General features: G+C 39.9%; 1 protein-coding gene across 4 annotated transcripts in view; it reads right to left on the bottom strand.

The window, feature by feature from the left end:
- LOC124031511 (contactin-4-like) overlaps window positions 1-17,320 on the bottom strand; it is a 187,779-nt gene that overhangs the window by 23,328 nt on the left and 147,131 nt on the right. For all 4 annotated transcript variants that reach the window (XM_046342832.1, XM_046342830.1, XM_046342833.1 and 1 more), the window contains exon 12: window positions 9,222-9,349. In XM_046342832.1, the coding sequence (XP_046198788.1) occupies window positions 9,222-9,349 (128 nt within the window). The remainder of the gene's footprint in view (window positions 1-9,221; window positions 9,350-17,320) is intronic.

Raw genomic sequence — 17,320 nt, 5'->3', positions numbered from 1 at the left:
TTTGTGGAATTTATTTCCTTCTTAATGTGTTTGAGCCAATCAGTTGTGTTGTTGCAAGGTACAGTAGGGGTGGTATACAGAAGATAGCCCTATTTGGTAAAAGGCCGCCCATATTATGGCAGGAACAGCTCAAATAAGCAAAGAGAAACGGCAGTCCATTATTACTTTAAGACATGAAGGTCAGTCAATACAGAAAATGTCAAGAACTTTTAAAGTTTCTTCAAGTGCAGTTGCAAAAACCATCAAGCGCTATAATGAAACAGGCTCTCATGAGGACCGCCACAGGAAAGGAAGACCCAGAGTTACTTCTGCTGCAGAAGATAAGTTCAGTAGAGTTACCAGCCTCCAACCAAATAAATGCTTCACAGAATTCAAATAACAGACACATCTCAACATCAACTGTTCAGAGGCGACTGCGTGAATCAGGCCTTCATGCTTTGCATTTCTGCAAAGAAACCTCTACCAAAGGACACCAATAATAAGAAGAGACTTGCTTAGGCCAAGAAACACAAGCAATGGACATTGTAATTTTTTTATTTTACCTTTATTTAACCAGGCAAGTCAGTTAAGAACAAATTCTTATTTTCAATGACGGCCTAGGAACAGTGGGTTAACTGCCTGTTCAGGGGCAGAACGACAGATTTGTACCTTGTCAGCTTGGGGGTTTGAACTTGCAACCTTGCAGTTACTAGTCCAACGCTCTAACCACTAGGCTACCCTGCAGCACATGGCTTTCATTTTCCACGTATAAATAGTACTTTTCAAAAGTGCTCAAAACATGCCATTCCATGAACCAGCATTTATTTTTCAAATCAATGAGCCCAATCAGTCCTCCAAAAACCAAAATCCTAAACAACAGCTAAAAAATCCTTAGTTTTGGGGTTATGCTCAGGTAAAACAAGTGATCTAATGATTCTGTAACTTTGTAGCTAAATCTGCAGAGCTGGGATGGTTGTATCCCCCATACATATAATATTCTATTTATTGCAAGAATTTTGTATATAATTTAAATTGAAAAACAATGGTTTGTGTATCAGTTCATAAACCATGTGCCGTTGAAAATCTCCCAACTATTTTGCAACATGTATGGTGCAGCTGTCAAAAAATGTCTTAAATAAAATACAAATCCTCATTAATCTACACACAAAAACCAATAATGAACAAGCGAAAACCGTTTTTATGAAATTTTTGCAAATGTATTAAAAATTAAAAACAGATACCTTTAGACCCTTTGCTATATGACTTGAACTTGAGCTCAGGTGCATCCTGTTTCCATTGATCATCCTTAGGATGTTTCTACAACTTGATTGGAGCCCACCTGTGGTAAATTCAATTGATTGGACATGGTTTGGAGAGGCACACACCTGTCTATATTAGGTCCCACAGTTGACAGTGCATGTCATAGCACAAACCAAGCCATGAGGTCGAAGGAATTGTCCGTAGAGCTCTGAGACAGGCTTGTGTCGAGGCACAGATCTGGGGAAGGGTACCAAAACATGTCTGCAGCATTGAAGGTCCCCAAGAACACAGTGGCCTCCATCATGCTTAAATGGAAGAAGTTTGGCACCACTAAGACTCTTCCTAGAGCTGGCCGCCCGGCCAAACTGAGCAATCGGGGGAGAAAGGCCTTGGTCAGCCTTGACCAAGAACTCGATGGTCACTCTGACAGAGCTCCAGAGTTCCTCTGTGGAGATGGGAGAACCTTCCAGAAGGACAACCATCTCTGCAGCACTCCACCAATCAGGCCTTTATGGTAGGGTGGCAGACGGAAGCAACTTCACAGTAAAAGGTACATGACAGCCCGCTTGGTGTTTGCAAAAAGACACAAAAGACTCTCAGATCATGAGAAACAAGATTCTCTGGTCTGATAAAACCAAGATGGAACTCTTTGGCCTGAATGCCAAGCGTCACATCTGGAGGAAACGTGACACCATTCCTACGGTGATGCATGGTGGAAGCAGCATCATGCTGTGGGGATGTTTTTTAGAGGAAGGGACAGGGAGACTAGTCAGGATTGAGGCAAAGATGAATGGAGAGATACTTGATGAAAACCTGCTCCAGAGCACTCTGGACCTCAGACTGGGGCAAAAGTTCACCTTCCAACAGGGCAACAACCCTAAGCACACAGCCAAGACAAAGCAGGAGTGGCTTCGGGACAAGTCTTTGAATGTCCTTGAGTTGCCCAGCCAGAGCCCAGAATTTAACTTGATTGAACATCAGACCTGAAGATAGCTCTCCCCATCCAACCTGACATGGCTTGAGAGGATCTGCAGAGAAGAATGGGAGAAACTCCCCAAATACAGGTATGCCAGGCGTGTAGCGTCATACCCAAGACGACTCGAGGCTGTAATCGCTGCCAAAGGTGCTTAAACAAAGTATTGAGTAAAGGGTCTAAATACTTATGTAAATGTAATATTTCAGGGTTTAAAAAAGGTGCACAATTTCTAATAACCTGTTTTTGCTTTGTCATTATGTGTAGATTGATGTGTAGATTTAAAAAACAAACACTTTTAGAATAAGGCTGAAACCTAACAAAATGTGGAAAAAGCCAAGGGTCTGAATACTTTCCGAAGGCACTGTATCTTTCCAGAAATTGGCAGTAGCAAAGATTCTCTCTATAGACAGAAGCCTGTGACATGACAGACCAATCAGGACTCATCATTTGACATGTCCAGCCACTCTATTATCTCTGCCAGTCATGACTAATTAGGGGTGGACCCAGTCTTCTACCTATAATGGCTCAGTGCTTTCTTTTTGGCTAAACTGGGCGATAATTTAACATACAGGTAGCTGGCCCTGCCACAGACGGCTATATCATTCTGCTAATACAGGACTAGAAAAGCCCAGTGCACTATTTCTGTGAAAGAATAATGTACATTTTTTGGCGGAAGGGATATTCTGCAGCACCCTCAGCACCCCTAATTCCCATGGCTATGATTCAACCTGTTCAGGAGTAAGAAGTCACATAATAGGTGAATAATGTGCAATAATAGTGTTTAACATGATTTTTGAATGGCTACCTCATCTCTGTAGCCCACACATAAAATTATCTGTAAGGTCCCTCAGTTGAGCAGTGCATTTCAAACACAGATTCAACCACAAAGACCAGGGAGGTTTTCCAATGCCTCGCAAAGAAGGGCACCTGTTGGTAGATGGCAAAACAAATATATAGAATATCCCTTTGAGCATGGTGAAGTTATTAATTACACTTTGGATGATGTATCAATACACCCAGTCACTAGAAAGATACAGGCGTCCTTCCGGAGAGAAAGGAAACCGCTCAGGGATTTCACCATGAGGCCAATGGTGACTTCAAAACAGTTAGATAATGACTGTGAAAGGAGAAACTGAGGATGGACCAAAAACAACCCAATTGACAGTACAGAACAAAAATATTCCAAAACATGCATCCTGTTTGCAACAAGGCACTATAGTAACACTGCAAAAAGTTTTTGTCCTGAATACAAAGCGCAAATCCAATTTAAACACATTACTGAGTACCACTCTCCATATTTTCAAGCATAGTGGTGGCTGCATCATTTTATGGGTATGCTTTTAATCGTTAAGAACTGGGGAGTATTCTCAGGATTAAAAAAAATAGAAATGGAACTAAGCACATGCAAAATCTCAGAGACAAACCTGGTTCAGTCTGCTTTCCACCAGACAATGGGAGATTAATTCACCTTTCAGCTGGACAATAACATAAAACACAAGGCCAAATATGCACTGGAGTTGTTTACCAAGAAGACAGTGAATATTCCTGAGTGGCCGAGTTACAGTTTTGACTTAAATCTACTAGAAAATCTATGGCAATACTTGAAAATGGTTGTCTAGCAATGATCAACAACCAATTTGATGGAGCTTGAAGAATTTTGAAAAGAATAACGGGGAAATGTTGCACAATCCAGGTGTGTAAAGCTCTTAGAGACCTACCCAGAAAGACTCACAGCTGTAATCGCTGCCAAAGGTACTTCTACAAAGTATTGACTCAGGGGTGTGAATACTTATAGAAATTAGATATTTCTGTATTTCATTTTCAATAAATTAGCAAACATTTCTAAAAACATTTTTTGTGTGTCGATGGGTGAGAAAAAAATTATATTTAATCCATTTTGAATTCAGGCTGAATTCTGGATGAATTCAGGCTGCAACAAAATGTGGAATAAGTCCAGGAATACTTTCTGAAGGCACTGTAAGCTTTTTGTAACATTTGCCATTAATTTTCATTTGGCTTCAATAAATCAGCAATCATCTCTGTATGAGTCTACTGACTCATTGCAGATTGTGCATTAGAAACAACTCTGCTCACAACTCCTGAAAGCAGAGTGTGAATTATACCGTGACATACCGTGACATTCGTGGGGGTTCTATATTTTGTTTATGTGTAACAGTGTGATTTAACGGTAAAAATGTGTACACAAAACCAGTCATGATGCTTTCATCTGATTGTCAAACAAATCACTTTAAAAAAGGCTGTGTATATTTGTCCACTGCAAAATAATTCCAGCATCCAAACAATGAACTGTGCACACGCCATTTGATGAATGGAAAGAGAAATCTGTTACAAAACACCAAAAAGTCATGTTTGGCGATTGTCCTTAGGCCAGCACTCTTGTAGCCTGAATTATTTGAGTGTCCCGGGGGTCATCACCAGTTACCACAGCCACAATTATTAATCATAATTATTTTATTTTTTCAGTTAAGAACAAATTCTTATTTTCAATGACAGCCTAGGAACAGTGGGTTAACTGCCTGTTCAGGGGCAGAATAACAGCGCGGGGATTTGAGCTTGCAACCTCTCGGTTACTAGTCCAACACTCCAGCCACTAGGCTACCCTGCCGCCCCGGCAGGCTAAAACCAGGCTGTATCTACAATGTATCTTCTTAAAATCTGATTTTATACCTACACCTTAACCCTAACATTAACCACACTGCTAACCTTATGCCTAACCTTAAATTAAGAATAGAAAAGCACATTTTTGTTTTCATACATTTTTATGATATAGCCAATGACTTTGTCTTTGTGGCTATGGTAACTAATGACATGGGATAACATAAACACAAAAAAACAAGTGGTGTTCGTTTAATTTGGAATAAGCTTTTCTTTTCATATTTACAACTGTATAGTAGCAGTACACAATTGCATTTTAAACAAATAGGAGAATGGTTAAATTAGCATTATTTAGAAACCCCCCCCCAAAGATTGACTTTTGTTGCGTTTAGTGGGGCTCATCTTTCATTCAGGGGGGTGTAGCCCCCCGCTGGCCGCCCTGTAATTCGCATCTGCCTGAAAGAGCATAGAATAAATTGTTCAGACAATGTATCTTTCGTCCTGCACCTATGAAAAATCACACCACTGGAAGTGACAAAGGCAATGACCACTGCCACCTCTCTGAATTTAGTTTGATACTTTTGCGATAACCTGCTGATCCAAGGAATCCTTTTTAAAGCATGTATGTCACAACCAAGGACCCTCAAATGTAATTGGAAAGGTGACACGATGACAACTCGCAATAGAAAATCACATTATTGAAAAAGAAAATGAATTGCCATCTCAGACATCAACAAAGGAGTGAACTCAACATTGAGTTAAAGAGTTTTGAGGCCATTGACCAGCTGTAATTTCTAATTGCAATATTCAGTTTCCACCGCAATCAACATTCCGAGAGTCCATTTCCTAATCAAGACTGATTACACTGGTTAATATCCCCTCAGTGTTGAACTAATGGGGACATTAACAGGGTTCATCTGTTGTGACTGCTCCTCTGCTGTTGTCTAGGTGGTTTATTCACATCCACAGTAAATAAATGCATTGTGACAGGTATTTTTCAGTATTCATACAGCCACAGTCAATTTGAATAAACTGCTGTCATCTCCCATAAGGGCTGCTCTCATTGCGGAAATATCCTCCAACTAAACAGGTTTCCAATTCTCAAAGAAATAGTGCATGTAAATTTCCCTGTCCCATTTTCCCTACAGTATTGATTGTGACAGAGAGGCACAAGATCATATATGAGAACATTTGTACATCAGCCCAAGAATGCAGCCATCACATAATGATGGAAAGTAAACCGTTAAGGGAGAATGTCAAATAAAGCTCATATATTGCCTTTCATGTGAATAATGAGAGAATAACAGCCGGGCATATTTACACAGTATATAGACACACAAGCATATTTCTTTAGAGCCAGATTGGGAAATCATAGATGGGCCATCAACCTGAACCCAGAGTGACGTTTTCCAACTTTTTTGAACAGTGAGCTGTTGGGGGGGGGGGGGGGGGGGGATTAAAATGGCTATATTTTGTGTAAAAAATAACATTAAATTCATTATGTCAAATGGAGTGTAATGCTGTAAATTTAACAGCAATTAACTGTACATAGCCGTATATCTAGGTGAAAATACTGATATATGTTTCAATTTCTTCACTCAATTATAGCGGGGTCATTGCAGTTTTCTGTGGTAGCCGATGACTCTGGAGATAAAATGAGAGGGGCAGGCAGTGGATAAGGGTTTGTTGTAAGGCATCAGCAGAAAGCTGTCTGTGGCAAGGTGCACTCTAAGCTCTCGCTCCACATCCTTGACTGCTGACTTTCTAGCATTTATAATATATGAAATGTATGTTTTATTATTAATCGTGATAAGGAAACATGGCCTGACAGTGATTTACAGAAGACACAGCTGGTGTGGAAGAAATGACTTTAGGCTGGATCTGAGCATTCATTACCTTATGTACCCCGATGTTAGTGAACAGGCTGTAACATGCATAATCTGCAGGTACTATCAGGACACCTCATGCAGTTACAATCAATCATTAAATAATTGCAGATTTGAGATTCGTTAGGGGCCACAATAAGCTATCCACCAGTGTTTCTATGGCAACCGCTTTGCAACGCTAAAACGCAAGGGAATTCCAAAAGGTATTTCAACAGAGGACCTTACTGTTTACTCTGCATTTCAAAGGGCTTTGGAGATCTCTAAGTTGTAGAGGGAAGAAAATTAAATGGATTGAACCCTTGAACAAACATGACAGAGTACTCCACAGCAGCGGCTTTGTCTTCAATGCTCTGTGAAACCCAGCATTAAACTTTAAAGGGAGAAAAAACATATAGCATTTCTCATCGCACTGCTTTAAAAACTTCTCTGTATTGCTTTATCAATTGAGACATGATCAAATCGCATCCCTTAGTGTCTTCAATAGCGCAATTCACCATCAGAAATATACCGGGCTGAGGTCAAGGGGTGGGAAAGTGTTATAAGGTTAGTTTTCACTGAATACTAAGTCAAGGGTTGTCGCGTTCGATTTTGACTCAGACCGTCTGATTTCTGCCATTGCGTCACGGTCAAATGTTTAAATAACCCCCAATGTTCAATCTCGAATAAGAAGAAACATTATGCATTTGAAAAGAGAAAGGGTGCTGGCAAATTGTCCAGTTTTTGCCAGTTTAAATGGTGCCAACTCTACTTTCCAATTCCAACTTAAAATATAGCCGCAAGCAGCCATCCAACAGCGCCACCATGTGGCCAAACAGAACCATACCCTACAGGTTAGCTAGACTCACATCCCTGGGCATGTGGGCCACATTTCACCACTCTGACTCAAACAGATCAAGAGATATAAATATGTGCCCATTTTGTGGTTGCATTTGTTGAGTCTTGACAGTGTTTTGAACATGTGTATCAAGTGTGTTACAATACTAATATCCATGCCAGATATTTCTGTATTTATGTGCCAGACCACACCCATGTGAGAGTTTATTGGTCAGTATTGGGCATGTTGTTTGAGCTACTAGCCTGGAAAATAAGAGACTTTGGTCCATAGATGCAACATATACCGTTTTGCGTGGACTGGTCATTCGGTGCAAGAGGAGTAGCGTTTTAAGTGTTTTTAGAACAATTCTAAATGGCGGAATATCCATCATGGTAGACCTTATGGGTCCTCCTGGCAAAAATGTTTCCTTGAAAGGAGATTGACCTCTGTACCAAATTTCAGGATTCTAGGTCTGAAGGGGTGAGAGGCATGACTTTTCATCTTTTCAAGTTTTCATCTTCAATTGCTTGTTATAGTGCCCCCATGTGGCCAATTGACATGCCATTACTTGAGAGGCTGTGGCCCTTGGCCCTTTATCTTTTTTTGGTTAAGTCTCAACCTTGTAAGTTTTAGAATTTCACAGGAATTTGCATGTGAAGATTCCCTTTTGGAATAATAATAAGAACACCAACAAATACAAAAGGGTTTCACTCAGCTTCGCTGCTTGAACCCCTAATAAATACAATGACACAGAAAAACTGATCTACAGTATAATAATGAGGCAATCATTAACACTCATCTCATTCCAACAATCAATTGTAATATTCATGTACAATAAGATCAATATCAGACACTTTGGAATGTGAATCAAAGACCTAACTGACAACTTTTTATCCCAGGGGACAGACATGTGGGATGAGGGATCAATAGCTTAGGCAAAACACACCACCTACAAAGAAATGATTTTTTCCCCCTATAATTACTATCACAACACAACTGGACCAGACCTGACCTCTGAAAACATAGGTCATGTTAGGGTTAAAGTTAATGCAAAAAAGGGGGGGGGGATCACCAACACTCCAAGCGATGAAAAACCTGGTGTGAATATCACCCCCCCCCTCACAGCAGCAGGACAGAAAAAACAGCAGCATGCACAAAACAAAGCCACCCAATACACAGCACCTTACACCCGCCTCCCATTCATATTTAATGAAGTATAATAAGTCACAGCAACAGAGCAGAAACCCAACCCCCAGTCCCACGGGTTGACTCCTCCAGATTATCTCAAAAACACTACTCCCCTTCTCATCTCTTCTACGTTTATACTGTACCAATAATCGGGTTGGTCTGGAGGTCTAGAGACAGTGCTGAACATTCCCTACAGCACATAGTGAGGGCAACAGTGCAGTGAGGGCAACAGTGCAGTGAGGGCAACAGTGCAGTGAGGGCAACAGTGCAACCTCCAACTCTGTTTCTTAATGAGCGCTAAGTGCAAGAACCCATTGATACCGTCACTTATGTGTAGGGGAGAAAGGCTTAGGGACTGTAGTAATCTCAAAACCCAGAACCAAATCTCCTGTGAAGAGTCTGTCACAAGATAGATGCACAAGTTGTATCCTATGAGAAATCACAACCCAATTTAAAGACTTAATAATCCCATACAGTATAAGACAATGACAAATAGGCTTACCTTTGACCATGAGAGTACCGGAGCTGCTTGCCACTCCAAACTGGTTTCGTGCCACACATGTGTAAAGACCTGCATCTGGTTTGGTTGCATTCTGTATCCGGAGGTTTCCGTTGTCCAGAATGGAAACTCTGCAGGCAGAAAAAGTAGAAGGATTGTGTTACAGACACTAACATTGCATGGCCACATTACTTTCCCACTTTTATTGCAGTCTGTGAATTTCAATTGTCAATTTAAAGGTGAACTTTTTGCATTGTTCATCATCGTTAAGCATGGGCGTTCCCCAGAGAGAAAGGCAATCAGTCTAGCAGTTGCAATGTCTTCAGAAAATGGAAAACATAAATGTCTATATCATGCATTGATTGGAATTAACATAATTTAATTACATAACTAATTGAGATTAAATGTAATATTTGATTATATACTGTATTTGATCATATAAACTTCCTCTCTACTTTTGTCCTTGTATGTATACGTGCCACTCAAAGAAAATGAATATGACACTTAAAATGTAACTATTGTGACTGGGAAAGTTTAGAAACATTTCTAATAGTGCTGTGTTCTTTTATATGTGATAAAATGTGACAAGGTGGTCAAATGGCTAATTCATGACTTCATATGACCACAAGAAATCCGGGACCAAGACAACAGTCACTTCATCTCTGCATGGCCTTTACACAATGGCCACTGGTACTACAAAAGGTCAATGATCCTTAACCAAACTCGACATGTTCTTAAATAACAAGCAACAAATTGAAATAGTTGACCTTAAAAGCAGGGCAGTGTGGGAAAATGGGAAGACCAATTCATTAAACCGTAGTGGATTCTAATTATCTGAAACTCCGTGCAATCTGTAAATATGAAAAAAAAGCCCCCGGCCCTATTGTAAAGCAGACAAGAAAAATAGAGCTCTGTCTTTGCACTGCACTTTCCCCAGTGATCTGCTGTGTAATGTAAGGGACAGTGTAAAGAAAACTGTCATCTACACCTCTGTTTTAGCAGGTCATTTATTGCAACTCTGGAAATTTCTCGGTTAGTGAAGCCACTTATCTAAGATGTTCTGATTGGATGAGGTGAAATATGCTTTTAATTTGTGTTGATAAAAACAGAGATGGTAAACACTACACTCAAATGAAGGTTGCACCAGTTGAACGTAAAAAGATTAGGGCAAGAAACATGAAAAAACCCTGTTTTGAAATTACATATACTTATCTTAATGACTGAATGTGTTTGTGATGTACTCTGGCGACCTTACCTGACAAAACACTTTAAATGACCAATTTCCTGTCAATTTACTACAATCAAGCGAGAGAATCACTACCTGGTCTTTATCGGACTATTGGACAGGAGGAGAAGGAAACAGACGAGAGTTAAACAAGTACTGCAGAGGTCACAGAACTACCATACTGCACATGGTATTAGATGCACCTCATTGTTCAGCTGAAAGAACTGAACAATGAAGTTGCAAAAAAATTGAACTTATTTGCTGGTGTTGGGAGATGTCCTGATCTTTGGATAGTTGTGTCAAGAAAAATAAATATTATAGAAATGCACATTGACATTGGTATAGTTCTGGGAAACAAGGAGCATTTTTGTAAATCCAGCCAGGGCTCTATTTTCAGCTGGTGCCAGACATTCCTGTTTTTTAAACATATTTTTGTTCATGCAGCTTCTGTGAAAAGTTAGGACTCATTAAGCCTATGTGCGATGCCCATTGAATGAGGCGGCAGGTAGCATAGTGGTTAGAGCGTTGAGCCAGTATCCGAAAGGTTGGTGGATCGAATCTCTGAGCTGACAAGGTAAAAATCTGTTGTTCTTCCCCTGAACAAGGCAGTTAACCCACTGTTCCTAGGCTGTCATTGTAAATAAGAATTTGTTCTTAACTTCTTTGGGACTGGGAGTAAACTGCCTGCTACTCAGGCCTAAAAGCAAGAACATGCATATAATTAGTAGATTTGGATAGAAAACACTCAGAAGTTTCTAAAACTGGTTGAATGGTGTCTGTGAGTATAACAGAAGTCATATGGCAAAAACCGGAGAAAAAAATCCAACCAGGAAGGGGGAAATCTGAGGTTTGTAGTTTTTCAAGTCATTGCCTATCGAATATACAGTGTCTATGGGGTCAAATTGCACTTCCTAAGGTTTCCACTAGATGTCAACAGTCTTTAGAACCTTGTTTGAGGCTTCTACTATGAAGGGGGAGAGAAAGAGAGCTGTTTCAACCAGATGTCTGGCATGAGCTGATCACGCGTGCGCACGTAAGAGCGACCTGCGTTCCATTGCATTTCTAAAGACAAAGGAATTCTCCGGTTGGAACATTATTGAAAATTTATGTTAAAAACATCCTAAAGATTGATTCTATACATCGTTTGACATGTTTCTACGAACTGTAACAGAACGTTTTGACTAATCGTCTGGACCTAGTGCTCGCGCCTCATGAGTTTGGATTACTGGGCTAAACACACAAACAAAAATTAGGTATTTGGACATAAATTATGGACTTTATTGAACAAAACAAACATTTATGGTGGAACTGGGATTCCTGGGTGTGCATTCTGATGAAGATCATCAAAGGGAAGTGAATATTTATAATGCTATTTCTGACTTCTGTTGACTCCACAACATGGCGGGTATCTGTATGGCTTGTTTTTGTGTTGGAGCGCTGTACTCAGATTATTGCATGGTGTGCTTTTTCCGTAAAGTTTTTTTGAAATTTGACACAGCGGTTGCATTAAGGAGATGTGGATCTAAAATTCCATGCATTACACTTGTATCTTTTAGCAATGTTTATTATGAGTATTTCTGTAAATTGATGTGGCTCTCTGCAAAATCACCAGATGTTTTGGAACTACTGAATATAACGCGCCGATGTAAACTGAGATTTCTGGATATAAATATGAACTGTATCGAACAAATCATACATGTATTGTGTAACATGAAGTCCAATGAGTGTCATCTGATGAAGATCCTCAATGGTTAGTGATTAATTTTATCTATATTTCTGCTTTTTGTGACTCCTCTCTTTGGCTGGAAAATTGGCTGGGCTGACCTAACATCGTTTGGTGTGCTTTCGTGGTAAAGCCTTTTTGAAATCCGACACTGTGGCTGGTTTATCTTTAAAATTGTGTGAAATACTTGTTTGAGGAATTTTGATTATGGAATTTCTGTTGTTTTGAATTTGGCGCCCTGCAATTTCACTGGCTCTTGGAGAGTAGTGACGCCTATCGTATCCCAGAGAGGTTAACTGCCTTACCTAGTTAAATACAAAAAATTAAAGGTGTCAGTGACTGTAGGAAGTTTGTTAACCACTTGAAGCTAGGGGGCACTATTTTTATGTTTGGAAAAATTACGTTCCCAAAGTAAACGGACTATTTCTCAGGACCAGATGCTAGAATATGCATATAATTGACAGATTAGGATAGAATTTTTTTTTTTTTCCACAACTGTCAAAATATTGTCTGTGAGTATAACAGAACTGATATTGCAGGCGAAACCTGAGAAAAATCAAACCAGGAAGTGGCTTCTATTTTGAAAGCTCCATGTTCATAGCCTGCCTTCGCTCCATTTAAAGGGATATCAACCAGATTTCTTTTCCTATCACTTCCTCAAGGTGTCGACAGTTTTTAGACATAGTGTCAGGCTTTTACTTTGAAAAATGAGCGAGAAAGATAACATCGCATCAGGTGTTTGCATGAGTTTTGCTTGCGCAACAGAGTTTGGGCAGCTGTTGCCTCTCCCTCTCCTACTGATAAAGACAGTTGCGGTTGATATATTATCGATTATATATTTTAAAAACAACCTGAGGATTGATCATAAAAAAACTTTGACATGTTTCTGTGGACATTACGGATATTATTTGGAATTTATCTGCGTTGTCGTGACCGCTCTTTCATGTGCATTTCTGAACATAACGCGCCAAACAAATGGAGGTATTTTGGATATAAAAATAATCTTTATGGAACAAAAGGAACATTTATTGTGTAACTGGGAGTCTCGTGAGTGAAAACATCCAAGTATTATCAAAGGTAATTTTTGATTTTCTGATTTTCCTGACCAAGCTACTTGATGCTAAGTGTACATAATGTTTTGTCGAACGATCGATAAACTTACACAAACGCTTGGATGGCTTTGGCTGTAAAGCATATTTTCAAAATCTGAGACGATAGGAGGATTAACAAAAGGCTAAACTGTGTTTTGCAATATTGCACTTGTGATTTCATGAATATAAATATTTTTATTAATATTATTTGAATGTGGCGCTATGCAATTCAGCGGTTGTATGCACTTTGCATAATGTATGCATAATGCACTTTGCATTATGGAATGAGAGATGTGATTTATGATGTCATGCTTCTGACTGTATCCTATTTAGAAATAGTGTTGTTGGTTTAAAAAACAGTTTGATTGTTTTTCGTTTAATTTGATTTAAAAATAAACTCATAAGGAAGATTCATGGGTTAATGGTGAAAATGAACATGGCTCGAATGCAATTCAATTTCGTCTGATCGTTCTGGAGAAGTCCGAATATGATCTGTAAGATGTTTCCATTATGTTTATAAAACATTACATTTGCGAGCAGTATAACGGTGAGTGGATATTCCCCCTTTGTCTTTATATTGGATCTTTGACTTTCTGAGGTCATTAAAGATCCCATGGCACTTATCGTAAGAGTAGGGGTGTTAACCCTGGTGTCCTGGCTAAATTCCCAATCTGGCCCTCAAACCATCACAGTCACCTAATAATCCCCAGTTTACAATTGGCTCATTCATCCCCCCTCCTCTCCCCTGTAACTATTCCCCAGGTCGTTGCTACAAATGAGAACAGGTTCTCAGTCAAACTTACCTGGTAAAATAACGGATAAATAAAATACATTTTTCCAGCTCCTGTGAAAGGTTTGCATGTGCGTAAAACTCTCCATAGTCTAAATGGCCTAGTCTGTATTATATGTCCACGAGGAGCAATTATTGTGCCTCTAACTGTATTTAGCCATAGCCTATTTAAAGCAAGTTGTTGTTTAGTTTTTATTACAATTTGATTAGAATTATACAATGTCTTTTTAGGCCTTATTAATAGCCTAGTGATTTTAATCTTGCTTATTGACTACGTTTGACATGTCTATGTCCAGACTGCAATTTACAGTATGTCTAGCCACTATATCGGTGCGAAGGCTGTATCTTACGTTTAACAGCTTATTTCCATATTGAAGCAATGCAATTAGAACAATGTGGATTGCAAACATGTTCATTTAGCAAATATGGGGCAGGCTATCTAACGAAATAGGCTATAATGGACTAACATTCAAATTGGAGTTGATGACAATGCAACACATAAAAGACCATAAATACACAACTTGAAGTAAGCACATATTTAGCCATGGAGCACGTTCTGATTGGCCAGTGAGAGGCCAAGCCTTGACACTCCCACAACTTGTTAATTCATCAAAACCCAGCCCTTTCACACCACCGCCAGCTACTAAGCCCTTAATTCCGGTTGTGAAAATAGCTCAAATATTTCTGACACACCCCTGAAACTATAACACTATCGCTAAGATTTACCATTGCGTTAGGTTTGTTAAAGTATAACCCCCAGACTGTGAACAAATAGGGCAACAACAAATTGTTTTAACTAGAACAAGCTCTGACCTGATTTAAGACTACCTCTCCGAGCACATGCCTCATATAACTCAATACCTGCATTTGTGTGCTTGACTCTGTATATTTCCACAATTCCCTTTTACCCTGGGACAAAAGGACAATCATGTGACTGGTGCATCCTCTGAGAAAAGCTCCACAGAAAGAATACAAATGGGGAGAGTGAACAGACATAATGCATCCTACTATGCCTTTCTTGCTGTAATTACAGAACTGGGAAAGGCTTTATTAGTAGACTTAGACGTTAGCTTTGAAGCTGGTGTTAGAGGAGCTGAGGTAAACTACAAGTCAACTAAGTGAAGTAAATGTCTTCCAGTTCTACTCCTCCTCTCCCTACTTAAGAAACCTTTGGACAACATGTCTGTCTGATCTTCCCACTGTCTCAGGAGAGCTTCCTTTCCTGCTGCTGTGGAGGACGTATCAATAATTCACAGGTGAGATGAACACAAGTGCCACTCTTTTCATCTCAGCCTCACACAAAGTTAACGGCTGCCGCTGTAAACCCCTCCGAAGAGGAGACGTTTATTTCTAACAAGAGGCGAAAAGCCCAAACACACTACTCATGTAATCATAAAAAATACAAACAAAAAAATGTATTGGAGAAGATCAAGTAACAGGCAAAGAGACTGGACAGTGTTAATCTTTTATATCCTCCAAGATGAAAGGGATTAAAAAATAACATTAGTCTCAGAGAATCCATTGCTCGTACTGTGAAGTGCATATTGGAAACTGTAATTATGGTCCAAAGTAAAAACCTTTCCTCCCAATATATTTTCTGATATTCTTTTTGAAACATCACCATTATATATAAGACTATATTACGGTACATGATACCCAAGCATTCAGTTTACAGTACATGCAAAACAAGCTGTCAGTTTTGGTTGTCTTTACTACCTCATAATTGAAGGACACTACATTGGCCTTTGATTTACACAAACAACACAGTGATGTGGACAATTTTATTGTACTGTATGTAGAGTTAATTAAATGGCACAGATGTATTGTGAAAGGAAGTGCTAGAATGTGAGAGTGTGTTGGATGAGTTCATGACAAAACCAGGGACCAGAAATGATTTGAAATGATAGTGGCAGCACTACACTGAAATGTCGAGAGTACTGCATTTCATGTTGGATTTGATGCATGCAAACAGCTATAATTGCTGATGCTATCTATACTGAACAGAAATATATACGTAACATGTAAAGTGTTGGTCCCATGTTTCATGAACTGAAATAAAAGATCCCAGAAATGTTCCATTCACACAAAAAGCATATTTCTATCAAATATTGTGCGCAAATTTGTCCCTGTTAGTGAGCATTTCTCCCCTGACAGGGGCGGTATATCAAGAAACTGATTAAACAGCAGGATCATTACGCAAGTGCATCTTGTGCTGTGGACAATAAAAGGCCACTCTAAAATGTGTAGTTTTGCCACAGAGTTCTCAATCTTTGAAGGAGCGTGCAATTCATATGCTGACTGCAAGCATGTTCACCAGAGCTGTAGTGTTCATTTCTCTACCATTAACTGCCTCCAATGTTGTTTTAGAAAATTAGGCAGTAGGTCCAACTGGCCTCACAACCGCAGTCCACGTGTAACCACGCCAGCCCAGGAACTCCACATCCGGCTTCTGCACTTGCGGGATCATCTGAGGCCAGCCACCCGGACAGCTGATCAAACTGTGGGTTTGCAAAACCGAATAATTTCTGCACAAACTGTCAGAAACTGTCTCAGGGAAGTTCATCTGCGTGCTCGTCATCCTCATCAGGGTCTTGACCTGACTGCAGTTTGGCGTCATAACTTGGGAAAATGCTCACTTTCGACGGCCACTGGTACTCTGAAAAGTAAAGTTTGCTCTTTACGGATGAATCCCGGTTTCAACTGTACCGGGCAGATGGCGCCATATGGGCAAGCGGTTTGCTGATGTTCTGAACAGAGTGCTCCATGGTTGGGGTGGGGTTATGGTATGGTCTGGCATAAGCTACGGACAATGAAAACAATTGCAATTTATCTATGGCAATTTAAATGCACAGGGATACCGTGATGAGATCCTGATGCCCATTGTTGTGCCATTCATCCGCCACCATCACCTCAAGTTTCAGCATGATAATGCACGCAAGGATCTGTCGCAAGGATCTGTACACAATTCCTGGAATCTGAAAATATCCCAGTTCTTCCGTGGCCTGCATACTCACCAGACATGTCACCCATTGAGTATGTTTGGGATGCTCTGGATCGACTTGTACGACAGCGTGTTCCAGTTCCCACCAATATCTATCAACTTCGCACAGCCATTGAAGAGGAGCGGGACAACATACCACAGGCCATACTCAATGGCCTGATCAACTCTATGCAAAGGAGATGTGTCGCGCTGCATGACGCAAATGGTGGTCACACCAGATACTGACTGTTCAGTGTATATTGGCATAACATAAATCAAGCTATTTACACCAA

The sequence above is a fragment of the Oncorhynchus gorbuscha genome, linkage group LG03, assembly GCF_021184085.1.
Source record: "Oncorhynchus gorbuscha isolate QuinsamMale2020 ecotype Even-year linkage group LG03, OgorEven_v1.0, whole genome shotgun sequence".
NCBI classification, from domain to species: domain Eukaryota; kingdom Metazoa; phylum Chordata; class Actinopteri; order Salmoniformes; family Salmonidae; genus Oncorhynchus; species Oncorhynchus gorbuscha.
The sequence above is the reverse complement of the archived record's forward strand: the minus strand, read 5'-3'. Positions and strand labels throughout refer to the sequence as shown.